At 35.7% G+C, this 15,530-nt stretch overlaps 1 protein-coding gene across 2 annotated transcripts in view; it reads left to right on the top strand.

Annotated features, from left to right (window-relative positions):
* Positions 1-15,530, top strand: part of mad1l1 (mitotic arrest deficient 1 like 1) — a 130,485-nt gene that overhangs the window by 54,037 nt on the left and 60,918 nt on the right. For both annotated transcript variants that reach the window (XM_079813494.1, XM_079813495.1), the window contains exon 16: positions 10,827-11,031. In XM_079813494.1, the coding sequence (XP_079669620.1) occupies positions 10,827-11,031 (205 nt within the window). The remainder of the gene's footprint in view (positions 1-10,826; positions 11,032-15,530) is intronic.

Below are 15,530 nucleotides of genomic sequence, written 5' to 3'. Positions count from 1 at the left end.
CAAAATAACATGCAAATGAGAGGTTCTGACAAAATGTTCATTGCTTAAATTACCGTTTTCGAATCCATTCAGCCGATCTCTGGGTCTGGCGGTAGCACTTTTAGCACAGCTTAGCATAGATAATTGAATCTGATTAGACTGTTAACATCTCTCTCAAAAATGACGAAAGAGTTTCAATATTTTTCCTATTTAAAACTTGACTCTTCTGTAGTTACATTGTATTCTAAGAACGACGGCAGGGCTCGACATTAAGCATGTTCACATGCTTGTCCTTCGGACAAGTAAATCTGTCATCCACTTGTGTCATCCAAATGTGCTTGTCCGGAAAAAAAGGGGCATTTTCCCCTAATCTTATTAAATATAGGCTATGATTCAGATTTCCTTTTATATTCTTAAATTGGTTCAATAAATTAAATTAGAAGACGACACTGGCTGTTACCAGTCAAATTAAATAATTTGCACTGAAAAATTATAACTGCATTAAATAATGTTATGAGATTGTTTTAAATATTTTTGAATATACAAATAAGAAATGTTGGAAAGATGAAACTAAACCACCAGTAGGTGGCAGCAGGTGACCGTCTGAATGAGTGAATCATTGAGTCGATTTGTTCAAACGCTGATTCATTCATGAATGAGGCGGTCGTTTACGAATAGTTAATTGAATCTTTGATTCTATCGATTCATTCAAAACGCTGAATCATTCACTAACACGTTGCTGTGACACTCGTTCTGCTGTGATCTTTTGGAACTATTTTCGCTGCTGAAATAAAACAAAAACACTCAATAGGCTATTGCATCAAAATGTAAGTGACTTAATGTTAATAATTGTTTATGGAACTGCCATATGAAATCAGTGTCATTTTCAGTCGTGATGTTATTCAGGAAAACAGCACTCTTGGTAATGTGACATTGCAACTGTATCATGTTATAAATATAAATAAACTCCACATTTCTACATTTATACGGCAGTGTGTTAACTGAGTTTCTCTGTGTGAGCGGTGCACATTTGTTTCGATTTCTCCTCGAGAGGCTGCGCGAGCGTCAACAGTGCAACGTTAGTTACTGTCAGTTCCATGGGCGTGGAAGTGGGGGGAAAAGTGGACCTGACTACCCAGGGCCCCGTCTAGGGAGAGGGCCCTTTGAAAAGTCTGGAATATATTTTAACATGGAACATGGGGGCCCATCAGGACTGCCTATGCATAGGGCCCAGGATTTGTGCTACACCCCTGGTCAGTTCATTATACATTATTATCATTCACTGTCAATCGCCACTTACAGTAATGAATGCAGAATCATTCTTGCATTTGGGTGATTCCCTAGTTATTTTTGTTAATGACGTTTTATCAGGCTAGTTGTCCGTCGGGCAAGTAAAATTCTCTTTCACTTGCCCCTTCAAAAAATCCACTTGTCCCGGACAAGCGGACAAGCGTTAATGTCGAGCCCTGGACGGAAAATGAAAAGTTGAGATATGGCTAGGAACTATACTCTCATTTCTGCGTAATAATCAAGGAACTTTACTGCCATACCATGGGTGCAGCGGCACAATGATATTACACAGCGCCTGAAAATAGGCTAAATTCTGTCAACATAACCAACGTGACAACCTGCTTGCACAAGGAGCGTGACTTGTAACCATGGAGACGTTTGTGAGAGACGATTCAGAAGATATTTACTTTGGTGCAGATCCTGAACCGTATTTGAACCGGAATACATGCAAATATACAAACTAAGGGCCGGTCACGTTGGAAGTTACCTAGCTGGGGACTATTTTCAGGCGCTGCGTAATATCATTGCGCCTGTTACACCCATGATACGGCAGCAAAGTTCCTTGGTTATTACGCAGGAATTGAGAGTATAGTTCCTAGCCATATCGCAACTTTTCATTTTCCGTCGGTCTTAGTACACAATGCAACTACAGAAGAGTCACGTTTTAAATAGGAAAAATATCAAAACTCTTTGGTCATTTTTGAGTGAGATGCTAACCGTCTAATCAGATTCAATGATCTATGTTAAGCTATGCTAAAAGTGTTACCGCCAGACCCGGAGATCGAAAACGGTAAAACTCAACTGTTTAACTCTAGGGGAGTTGGAAAATGAGCCTATTTTCAAAAAAAGTGCTCCTTTTAAGTCTATTAAAAAAAATATATAAATTTGAACAAAATATATATATTTTTTAATGGAGTCAATGTCATTCATAAAGACATGTAAGTTATTGGATAAAGTGTGAATAAATCTAATGAATGAATCAATGACAAACGATCAGCAATACAATACATACACGTGTCAAAATAATTTCAAAAGATGATTTACACTTATTCCAATCACTACTTTACACTTATTCCAATCACTACTGTAGACATCAGTGTTTATACCCTAAGTATAAACTTTTATCCCAGTACACTTTCTTTATCCCCTGTTATTTAAATGTTTGTAACACATAAACAACAATAATGTGTGGTTGAAAAGCTGCTTCATACTGTACATGGCAGCTGTTCTGTCAGTGACAGCGCGAATGCAGATTTGAATGTTCCAGTATTATGAACTTACTTGCAACGGTTAGCCAAAGTCCCTAAAGTCTTTGGTTTAAACAGTTTCACATCGCAAAGCGCCAGCTTAGCTGAGCGTGAGCAGCATGCGTTTTGTCATTCACATCGGAAGCGTGACGGACGACCCTCTCATTCATTAATATGGACAGCGACAAAATACTGTTCATGCTCCGCCGACGCTTGCGATGTGAAACAGGTATAAGTGTGCGCAATCATTGTCATTTAGGTATAAGATCGCACGAGTCTTTGAATCGAGATTGCGATCTTTTAACGGTTAATCTTGCAGCTCTATATGCAACAATAAATCTATAAAGATTTATAATGAAAAGAATTGCAAACAAACTTCATTGTTAATTGGATATGTGCTCTGTGGCCATCTGTAGTGATGGGAACTTATCTGATGTTAAACACTTTAGAGAGGCTCTTCAGAAAAGAGTTTTATATGAGTTGCTGTTTCATGTGCTTTGACAGATGTTGTTTAACAGTTTCATTGATTTTAAAAATAATATTTGTTGGGAGTCCATAACCTTGGACGCGGTGAGCTGAAGCTGAACTGTATGGCTCAAACAGTTGCGTGAAACTGTGTAAACTTGCAGTGAGAGCTTCAGTGATTTCAGCATATTGGGATTGGATTCTGATTTTAAATTTGAGTAACAGATTTGTTCCTTATGCTAGGGCTGTGTAATTAATCAAATTTTAATTTCTTTTTTGCAACTCCTTAAAGCGTTAGTTCACCCAAAATTGAAAATTATGTCATTAATTACTCACCCACATGCCGTTTCAAACCCGTAAGGCCTTCGTTCATCTTCGTGAACACAAATTTAAGATATTTTTGAAGAAATTTCTCCTGTGTCAGACTCAGAACAGTGCAGCACTTCCAGAACGCCGGCTTACCATTGGCAGACGCTGTTCATGTCAGTACCACGACCCATGCGCACGAGTCATACTGCCATAGAACTAGGAAGCGCTGCACTGTTTATACTGTGACAACAGCGCAAGAGTCTGACACAGGCTTTTTCAAAGAAATTGTTGAATAAAGTCCTTATTTTTGTTCGTTTTTTGCGCACAAAAAGTGTTCTCGTTACTTGATAAAATTAAGGTTGAACCACTGGAGTCACATGGACTATTTTAACAATGTCTTTACTACCTTTCTGGGCCTTGAAAGTGTTAATTAAATAGCTTTCTAGGGGTCAGAGAGTTCTCGGATTTCAAAATATCTTAATTTGTGTTCCCGAAGATGAACGAAAGTCTTACAGGTTTGGAACGACATGAGTGAGTAATTAATGACAATTATTTTTGTTGTTTATGGTCACATAAATGCAAAAAGATGTCAATGTTGGGCTGCTTCAGGTGTCACAAACACTCAGTTATGTCTTAAAAGGGTCATGACATGAGACATGACGTTACATTTGCCCTTATCTTTTGACATATAACAGGTCTTTGCAACCTTAAAACATCCTGCAAGTTTTTATAGCTTAAAACATCCTGATTATAAACAAAGCATTTATTTAATGAATGTCCAAATGGTTTGTTTTGGATATTGTGGGAATTGTCATCACAAATACATTTGCACATGACTGCCACTAGAGCAAGATGTTGATGAACAGTTACTAAACGGACTGTTTACTTTTCTTCAATAATCGTTTGAGATTTTAGTCATTTCGCCCACTCTTAATCATGTTAAATAGTTGTGATTACGGTGTTGAACAAAATAATCATGATTATGATTTTTGCCATAATTGAGCAGCCCTACCTCATGCTGTTAAGCAGGCTATTATGGAGTTCATTGTCATGGTTTATTAAAGCAATTCAGCAACACCGTTGTGGTTCTCAGTTTTGAATGTGCAGCCTACATAAGTAAATGGATGCAGTTTGTTCACACACAATATTTTAATATGAGTTCTATTGATCATAAATAACAGTGATCCCAGTATTGGGAAATAATCCACAATTACAGTATGATTTGTCAATCATGCAGCTCTAGTCTCTGTTAATCGGGGATAGGAGGTATTTTAACATTGGAAAAAGATATTTATTGCATGATGGTTAATAGTACTTCATGAATAGACATGCTTTTAGCTATCTAATCAGCATATATAAATAAACTTGCCTTGCCTTACCTTACTGGCAAATCAGCTATTCTAACTTGGGTTTTATGAAAATAGGGCTGTCCTCGACTAAAGATATTTCTAATCGACTAGTAGTCGTTCATTTAAGCGATTAGTCGACTAATCACACGTGTATATTATAGGGATGCTCATTTTGACCATTTAACCGTTAACCGAAAGTAAGAATTTTGACGATTAATACTATCAGTTAAACGGTTTAAAGGGTATTTTTTTATTTAAGGTTACAGTGGAGGTGTACGTTTGGGAATGATGTATTACTCTCAACTTAAGTTGTTTCCGCTGTTGTCAGCAAGTAATCGCGCCGGCACCCCCATGTCATGCAGTAAAGTGCGTTATACTTCAGCTTCCACACTCCGCACAAACACTTGGATATGCGCCTAATAATAGCGCACATTTGCTTCGCTGCCCTACGAGGCCACTCCCAAGCCACGCCTACCGGTTATATCACTTGCCCACAGCGGCACCACCCCGCCGTCGTTTTGATTTTTATAGTAATAAAATAATTTAGTTCAGTTAGAGAACAGACACTGCAATTTAAAACTGAACGTGTCTGCTCAATACAGCACGAGCCGAATGAGTGTTGCAGCAGAAGTCAGATTTCATTCATCACGAGAGCAAACAGCTGACAGACCAGATGATCACGGAAGATTTGGTTTCAAAGCGAAATGCGTCTATTTAAGTGAGTTTGTCATTGTACCGTTTTGTTGTTGTGTTTTCATGAACCCACAATTCAAGCAACCCGCCCCCTAATTGGCACTAATTCAAACTAAAATAAGAACGGCTGCATTGTCGTTCATTCTTTCACGGTGCATGTCCAGTTTTCAGTTCATGCCTATGGAAGCTTAACTTTCATAGGAATTCATTAAAAACACTTGAGTTGCTCCGACCGCTCCATTATCAATGCCCGAGCGGCCGTGCTCATTTTACATTACGTGAGTGAGATTTAGAAAGGGGCTATTAGAAAGAACACAATCAACAGAGTTTCTACTGATACAAAGCTTAATGATAAATCGCAGAAGTAACCATTTAAATGCAAGTGATCACGCCGGTGCCTCCATGTCTTGCTATAAGCGCTACTTCAGTTTTCACACTCCACACAAACACTTGGATAAGCACCTAATAATATCACACATTTATCTCGGTTAACCTTAGAGTGAGCGGCAATGTAAAGTTGCTACTTGCATGTTTCAAATAATAAGCCGTATTTGAATTCAATGGATGATATGCAAACGTTTGGATTTCCTGCCTGACATATGGTAATTACCGCAAGGACCCGCCATTAATAATCTGCCACTCATAGACTGCGTGACTTCGCCACCAGTGTTTTTTTTCGGCGACTAACCGACTAACTTAAAAGAAACCAAATATATATATGTAGGAGGAAATGGTTGGGGACACGCAGGGAGCAAGGATTGTGTTCTGCAAAGAGAGTTGGAGGTAAATAAATCATTTTGCAACGTGCTGCTGTTGCGGCTGGTCAAGCAAATGTTTGTGCTTTGTTTCTGTTTCATATAATTGTAAATATATCTATTAAAATACTGATAATCTGGTCTATAACTGCCCTGTTTCTTGCTCTCTCATTGGCTGTAGGTCATTGGCGATGTAATTTTCAGTCAGAACACATTTTACAAAGCAGGATTTCGAATCACAGACAGGTCCAGATATTTAGCATGCCAAATATCTCACAGCGACTTGTCTGTGATTCTTTCGGATCGCACCTTTGATAATTCACTCTGAGGTGATTGTCACTCGCTTGAACAAGCACCAATATGCCTATGATTTCGGGCATTTGTCTGCGATTTCACAAAACATGTCGGCGAGTCAAAAGCGGGGCTACAATCATGCAGTGTGAACTCGGCATAAGCGGCTCCTCTGGTCGACTATTAGGGGGCAGCCCTAGAAAATAGAGAGACAGTGGACTGAAACAAGATACATGAACATTACAGCAGTATGTATGAGATCGATTTCTCAGTTGAGCGGTCATTATTCATAAATATCTGAATGCCATGATTTATCAGTCAGATTAAAAAGGATTCCAGAGAGTTGTGTAATAAATAAGTAACTTGGGTTTGTATTATCATCATCATCATAGCTGATGTTATATATCTATACAATTTCAGTGTTTTTGCTAGGTTAGATACTAAAGCTCAATTTTTCATTTTTACATGCTGTAGGTGAGGTAATTATGTTACCTTGAGTATGAAAGCATTTTTTCTTTTCATAAAACTGCTTTTTTCAAAGGTGCAGTCAACTCAAACTCCCTCTGTTCCTTAACTAACCTGACTTTTTTGCTGGTCTAATTGTTAATTGTCAAATTATCCTTGGCGTGCCATTTTAGGACACGGAAAATGAAAATGAATGTGCGGAAGTCTCAGTTTGAGACTAGCTCTGTGTGTGTGTTTTTGTTCATGCACAGCCACACTTGCATTGCCTCTGGTTTCCACAGTAACTCAGGTATATGTGTTTCTTCTCCAAAGCCTAAATCGGCACTTGAGACCATATTGTGTTGGCCAGCAAATCTTCACATGCTTACAAGTCCTCTTCAAATCACTGAAAAACCTGTTTCCATCCTTTCCATTTAGTAAATTACCACCTCACTCTCATCCTGCTTTTTCCTTCACTTCATCAACTTATAGTTCAAACTAAATGGTCTAGTATTTGAAAGAAAAATCCAGATATATGTCGACTTAAAATAAATCCTGAACACTGGTCCTTATGGGTCAACAAGGAGTTTTGATGGCTCTTCACATATAATATGATTTTCCAGTTGGCTTGCACAAATCACTCTTGGCATGCTGAGGATTGCTAGCTTTTAATATGCTTTTAAAAATATTAGTTTAATAATAGCACAGTGGAGTTTTTATTTATTTCTGTAAGTCGATAAATAATGTAGAGGCACTTAGTGGAAACTCAGACTATAAGTTCTGTTTAAATATTTACGTTGTTTAGGTATGCGGTTGTGCATTGGTATATATATATATATACATACATACATACATACATACTAGGGAAGGGGTATGTCTAAATTCCTCACTGCAATATAAAATAACCTGTACTTCATTCAGTTGAATCCATGTTTTTGGGTAATCCAGTGAATTAAATACTTGTTATATTCATTTGTTAGATATTTGTATAAGAAACATGATGAACACAAATCACAAAGACAAGATTCAGTATTTTCAGTATTTAAGTTTGCTATCAGTGCCAAAACAGCTTCAAATTTGTAATATGTGAACAAAAGATATTAAAGTAATATTACAAAACACTTACAGTAGTGGCCAGAAGTGATGTTGGAAAATTGACATCTTCACCCTATATTCAAATATTATTGAAATGTGTTAAAGATTTTGTAAGCATATTGTCCTTAGTCAATATTTTGATTTGTGATAACACAATTAAACATGCAATTGTGTGGAGATACAAAGAAAAATACATTTTGAACATGCAAAAACAACAGAGAACCAACAAAATATGAATCACTGCAAATGTTGTTGTTACTCCCTTTTCCTATAAGATTTGTTATTCTGTGCTTTTTTTGTTTGTTGGTATAGTAAATTGTATTTCAGATATTTCCCTTATATAAAATATTTTAAAATATATATACTATTTTCCTTAAATTTTGATTAATCAAACTTATAGAGTCATTAAAACAAATATCCCCATTGGACATAATTTTTGGCCAGTAATTTAGTTTTTCATTTATTTTATGAAATTCAGCTTCTATATTGACAAATGCCTTAAAGGTGGGTGCACTGCACTGTTGTCACACGTTATAGGGTAAACACCCTGTTAAAGGCAAATTTTAAACATTAGTCATTGACGTAATGGGAAGATGTAAGGCTACGTCACTTTTCCGTCATCTTTGTGATGCATCTATATTTATCAGTGGCCTCCCATCCATTTATCCTTTCTTTTCACTTCCTGAGTCGATGATGCGATCAGTGGGCTGAAATGCAGTCAGATATGCTCCATTAGACCTCAACACTGGTGCCAGCCCAAAACAAACTGAAAAGTTTGGAATTCAAGAGCTGCGTCACTCATTCGTCCTGCTCTCTCAATCACTCAGTCTTCTTAATGTGCTTAGACTTCGGCTCTAATATTTATAGTCCTCTTCTATCCATTATCTATGACGCTTCAAGTGTCACAGTAAGAATAAGCGACTTCACACACATGCAGTTAATAATATCAACCCACTCCACACTTGTCAGTTTTAAGATGGTTTATTTTTGGCCCAAGGACTGCTAACCTTTGCGGTTGTTCATGTATTTTTATTGTTGTCCATGAGTCATTGATGATTCAAGCTGTATTCTATTCATCTTGAAGGTTAGAGAGATGTACGCATGGAGTTGTCACCTGTACAAACCATTAGCGTTGTCACAATACTAGCATTTCATTAGTGTATAACAATAATGATGAAATTTCACCATAATGTCAAGTATTTCTCAAATAAATCTTGTTTACAGTTTTTTTAAACTTGTTTTTTGACTGGACTATAATTAAACCCAATTAAAATAAAATGTATATTATTGACTTTGTATTAGAGTACCATTTATTTTGGCATTTCTGAGTTTTTTAGTGTCACCCTCTCTCCCCATCTTCACGTCTCGTCACCTTTATTTCTATAGCGCTTTTCCCAAGATGGTTTAGATGAAAAGCTAAAGCAAGTTTTGATTAATTTCTTTTGTAAAAACTGATTTAAAAATGTAAAAACGCATGAAAAAAATTGCACAAAATGAAAACAATGATGTAAATATTATTATTATTATTATAAGTGTGAATCAAAAAATAAAAACTCAATTAAAAAAAATAACCAGCATAATTTTATCTCTTAAATGTCTTGTGTGTGTTTTGGTCATAATTTAGACTTTTTAAAAAAAAAAAAATTAAAAAGCTTTAAAACATTTTTGGAGCTTTTTATCTCATAATTAGGACTTTTAATCATAATTTAGATTTTTAAGTCATAATTTGACTTTAAATCCAAAATTTAGAATTTTTATCTCAGAATTGTTAAAGTCCTAATTTCAACTGCTCATCTCACAATGACTTAGCATGTCATATTTTTGACTTTTTATCTCATTTAAAATCATATTTTCAACATTTTATCTCTTACTTATGACTTTGATAATTGCAATGAGCTGATCAGTAATATAGTTGAATATTTAGTGTCCCCAACACATGTAATGCATTAACAAAATCTTAAATTTTTAGTAATTCTAGTTGTTTCTGTTCTTTTATCCCCTTCTGTTCTGCAGTTATGTCATCTCTTCCTTACCCCTCAGTCTCTATTTCTCTTCTCAGCTTTTCTGTCTTCAGCTCAGGGTGATGTAATTTGCTCAGTAATGAGATGTTCAGATCGAGGCATTATTCTTTGATGGGGCCCTTAATTCACCAGAAGGCTCAGTAATGGCTTTTAAACCCCTGAAGTTTTACACCCAAATGAAGAATCGTTCCAGAAGATAAAGCCTTTCGTCTCAGACAGGGATGAACTATCACTTCTTTGGCCCTTTTGTTTGGAGGGTAATTCGTATAAATGCATTTTTTTACGGGGTGAATCCTTCAGACAAAATTGGACTTGATTTGAACCCTTCATGGTAACTCGTTTTCAATCATAGACTTGAACTACTACAAAAGTTTATGTATTGGCTCAATGAATGAGCTATTGGACCCTCCTTAGGTAACATCTCACTTAACAAACATTTCTTTTCAGGTCATTTTTTTTGTCCTAAAGTGCTAATGAGTGTTTTCTTCATTTGGCTTTTTTTTTTCATTGGATTGAAGAATTTGGATGCTTATGAAAACAAAATACAATTCAAAAGAACTGATGTTCAGATTGGATGTTTTAAGGTTATGTTTCCAGACTACTTCCATTGTGTGTCTTCAGTTTTATTGTCCTTTTTATGTATTTATTTTTTAACTTTTTTATTTTAATGTTAATTTGTTTGATCAGAGTCTACAACCACAATGTTTTTACATGCCAAAATTATTAAAAAGGTATGGTAATTAGCTTTACATTGAGGCCTATTGTCTGCACTCTTTTCTTTGGAAGACTCAGTTTATTTAAAAGTTTTATCAACTCTTTCCTCTTTGATTAAATAAAATGTATTAATTTAAATTTTCTAACTCTTTTAACATCTTTCCCATGCATTAGGGAGACTATGACCCAGTGAAGACAAAGGTGATCCACTTGCAAATGAACCCGACCAGCATTGCAAAGCAGCAGCGCGCTGAAGATGTGGAACAGCTGAGGGTGGAGTGTCAGCGCTTGAGAGAACGACTCCGGAAAATTGAGGCGGGTGGTGGCATGTCAACAGATGACACTACCCTCATCATCCCACCTTCACAGGAAATACTGGGTAAATACTTTTTTTTTAGGCGTCGCATTTCAATAGTAGGGTAAGGAAACATGCCCTTTATCTGTATTCAGTGGCATTGGTGAATGTTTTTTTTTTTCTTTTCTTTTTTTTCTCCCAACCAAAAGTTGATATAAACAGTCCTGCCTCAGGGGTCTCAAGTGAATGAAAAAGTGTTTCATGTTATTCTGCTGGATGATGAATGTGTGCAAGCAGCAGATCACAAAGCAGGGTTCCCATTCTTCTTGAAAGTACTTGAATTTGACACATGGATTCAAGGCCTGAAAAGTCTGAAAAGTTTTTGTTCAGACCAATGTGACGATTAACCCTTTTTTTTCTCTCACAGCTACGCCTACAGCGTGGTCAATGTTAACTGGTGGATTGATAAGGAGCTAATGTGCTTTCAAAATCAATGTAGAATGTAGAATAATAAATGTTCAATGTAGAATAATAAATGTTCAATGTAGAATAATAAGGAATCTATGATATTATATATAATCATGTTTTAAATTAATATGTATAATCAATTATAATGTTGACTCAATTATTTTCTGTAAAGTCTGAAATGTGTTTTTTATAAATACTTTTTTATACAGGCTATATTTTTATAAAAATACTTTGCCAAAACTTGTAATCTATTTGAACTGTTGTTGAAATCAGTCATTTTATGGTTTAGGATGTTTATGTTTAGGTGTTAAAAAAGTTCTTAAAAGCCTTAATTTATTTTTAAAAACCCTGCAGATACCCTTTACAGGTGGTTAACAATTAATTATGTTTTTTTTTATGCCTAACAATGACCTTATACATATTTCATTTACTTGCAAAATTCATATAATATTCTCCCTATATTTTAATGATATAATAAAGTAATAGTTCATTAAAAAAAAAAACTAAAACCGGTGTGAAAAGAATATCCCTCTCTAATACACTGTATGAGCCCTCTCTCCTCATTGGATTTTGAAAAAAAAAGTTTATCACTGGTCCAAAACAATTGCTGTTGGTTGCAGAAACGTTTTATCTTTTCAATTCTAAAAAAATGTTTTACGTAATTGTGATATAAAGTCAGAACTGCGAGATGTAAACTCACAATTGTGAGTTGTAAAGTCCAATTCTGAGGGAAAAAATACTTTTTGTGAGAATGCAATTACGAGAAGAAAAAAAAAATAGCGAGATAAAAAGTCGCAATTACCTTTTCTATTCTGTGGCGCCAAGAAACATTAGAACAAGATAGGGGTACCAGCCCAAAAAGTGTCTATTTATTGAGGCTGTTCATAGTAAACTGATCATTTTTGCATTGCTTTAATTTCCATATAATCTCAATATACTTAAAGTAAAAAATGTATTCCAGCCCAAAATGTAACCATTTTAACTGGGCTTTTAGTACTTGGACATCACTGGTTTAAATAACTTTAACAGAGTTATTCTTCCGGTTTTGTAATTTTGGTAGTGTTGACCAGCTATCAAATGTATGTGACCAGATGTGAGTTTGCTCAATTAAACACTTTGCAAATAAAGAAAAAAGTTAAATTGTAATTTGAGCAGGTTGATATGGCAAGGATTGGGAAAAAAAAGATTATTCCTAATTTCTACACTGACTCATACATTTTAGCTCTGGCTAAATGTTTAATTGCACTCGAGTGGTGTGTGCTGACGATCCTTATTTCTTTGGGACTCATTTATTTGCTTCATGCTCTCTTTGTGTCTCTCTCCCCAGTCTCTCTCTCTCTCTTTTTTCTTTGGCTAAGGAGGCAAGAGTCTAATTAGGACTCAGACCCATGAGTAAACAAACACCCTGAGGTCTGCTTTTAAATTGGCCGCTGCACTTTTTCTGTATCTATTTGCTATTCACTGATCCTCCTCCATTTTATGGCCTCATTTTTTTTTCACCTCAAATATATGAATACAGGATTTTGTGCTTGCACAAATCTAGTTCAAACTGAGTAGATAAATGTTACATAACTTTGTTGTCTTTAATAATGCTAAGAACAAGTTCTCATAAGTATATAAACAGCTTTTTGAGTTTAAATTCAAACAAAGCTCCTCAAACTCTTTTATAGAGTTTTATATTTCTTTTAATTTAATAATTGATCAATTATTAATTGATCATTGGAATTGGATTGGAAACAATTCAAGTAACGGAAACTGGAAACAAAAAACATTTTTTAGCGCTTCATGACCTACTTCGATGTATAATATTCCCTGTACATTAGGCCCTGTTTTTAACACATGCTTAAGCCTAAGGGACCCAATTTATATTAGGTGGCCTTAACTACTATGTACTAACTTTTTAATGAATAATTTGATAAAATGCACTTATTGTGTACATACATGTTTTTACATTGTACTTACATTTAAAAAAATAAATGCATGTAATTACATCTGTAATTAATTTCTGTAGTTACATTTGTAATTACACAGTTGACACTTCCCTTACTCCTAACCCTACCCTTAAACTTACCCATACCACCACACCTGTCCCTAACCCTACTCGTATCCCACCTCAATATCAGCAAAAGTGTTTTTCAATACAATTTGAACACAGTAAGTACATTGTACTTATTTTTTGATGTAAGTACATAGTAGTTAAGAACACCTAATATAAAGCGGGGCCAGCCTAAGTGTCTAATGTGTGCTCATTACTAACACTAAGAATGTTGTGTATCCATATTTTTTCTTTTGCGAAATAGCTTTAGGCAAAACAATTGATTATGCCACTTCTAATATTGCAAGCATAGGATAAATAGTTGCCCCAGAAAGCATTACACTTAAGCCACACTTAAAGGTGCACTATGTAACTTTTCCGTCTGCTAGAGGTCGCCTATTCAAAACAAAGGCGTAGTTTGATGACGACAAGTTTGAGCATGGGATCTGTCATCTTCACCTCACAGCGGTGGAAAAGAATCGGGATAGGACTCAGGCAGAAATCATGTTCATGATTGAGATTATTAACGTTACTGTAGTATGAAGCAGAGCAGAACAGAGTGTTGTGGGAGCTGAGCAAGGCCATGGGAGCGATTGTTAATAAGAAGAACGGAACACACGCCTCATGAGCAGCAGGACTTTTATTATGGCATGGTCGCCGGCGTCATTTCTGCTTTTCCGGTCATGAGTATGAGGTAACGCAGCTCTGTTTATCATGTTAGATACATCTGAGTGTGTTGAAAATTATGTTATGACGTTACTCTGTGCGTTCGCTCGGCGGCTGCTATGCTACACTTGTTCACACTGCAGTGAGAGCAAAGCGTTTCTGCAGAATAAAACCGGAAACCGAGGGGAACGCAGATATGAGGCCATCGACAGGCGACTCCCTCACACGTCCCGGTTACTTGGTTAAAATAGCAATTTCTCACGATTTACAAATAGTTGGAAACATTTGGGATATTGTAAGTACTCAACTGAACAAAATATATAACACTAGCCTAGTGGTTTTTGGGTATTTTACTGAAAAAAAATGACATAGTGCACCTTTAATATATGAATATCAGACCAGTAGCATTTATTATTTAGAAATATATGACAATAGAGTAATAAATATGATGTGCAGAAAGATGACAACATTTATTTTAGTGAAACACGTCCTATCATTAATATCCCTATCCAAAACAAAAGAAGATTTCTTAGATTTATTCAAAATCAGGAGAATTTTTTTCCAAGGTTAAATGAAGAAGAAAAAAACCCACTCTGATTTTATTTTGTCGGAATTGAATACTGACCTCCTAAGGAAAAACGAGTCCCTTCCCAGCAGGGCATCATCTCTTAACACGGTCTATGCAACTTTCATGCAGCCTCAAAGTTCATGACATGGTAATTGTAAGTGTACTAATGTAGATGAGGGCCACATTACAGCACTTTTTAATTGCAGCTCATTTTAAAGGGGATTGTGTTGAGAGTTTAGTGTAATTTCTATCCGGCTCTCTCTACGAAAAACGAACATGTGATAACGATTTAAAAAAGCTTCCAGCGGAAGCAAAAAGGAGAGACATTAACATGATATATAATTAAAGGTGATCCTGATGAACGGTTAAAGGAAAAGGACAACTGAACAAAAGGCCATTTTCTTCTAGTGTGCAGCACATCAACACATTTAGTTATGTGATGACTGTAAATTTCACAATTGAACTGCACTGTTCTAGTGGGCAATTATACAATACATAGTAGCAGAACATTGTTCTTCTTTACACTCTTTTCTGCTGAACTTTTATTGTTTGTAATTAAATTTTCATGAAGGCTCATGAGGGAATTAAAACTGCTGTTAAGGCCTCTGCCGTACTTACAGAAGCCTTAGATTGAAGCTATAAGATACAGTTGCCTTTTGTCTCCTCCTCATTTAAATTTAGTAAATTTTGCATTGTTCTTTAATTAAATATTCAAATGAATTCTTTCATAAGACCTTGATGAGGGTAGTATACTTTTTTCAATAATTTTTTTTGTTTACTTGAATAAAAGTGCTTTAGATGCAGTTGTGCCTTTCAGCGTGAAAGACGATCCAGACAGTTGAAGGA

The sequence above is a fragment of the Gobio gobio genome, assembly GCF_949357685.1.
Source record: "Gobio gobio genome assembly, chromosome: 3".
Lineage (NCBI taxonomy): Eukaryota > Metazoa > Chordata > Actinopteri > Cypriniformes > Gobionidae > Gobio > Gobio gobio.
The sequence above is the reverse complement of the archived record's forward strand: the minus strand, read 5'-3'. Positions and strand labels throughout refer to the sequence as shown.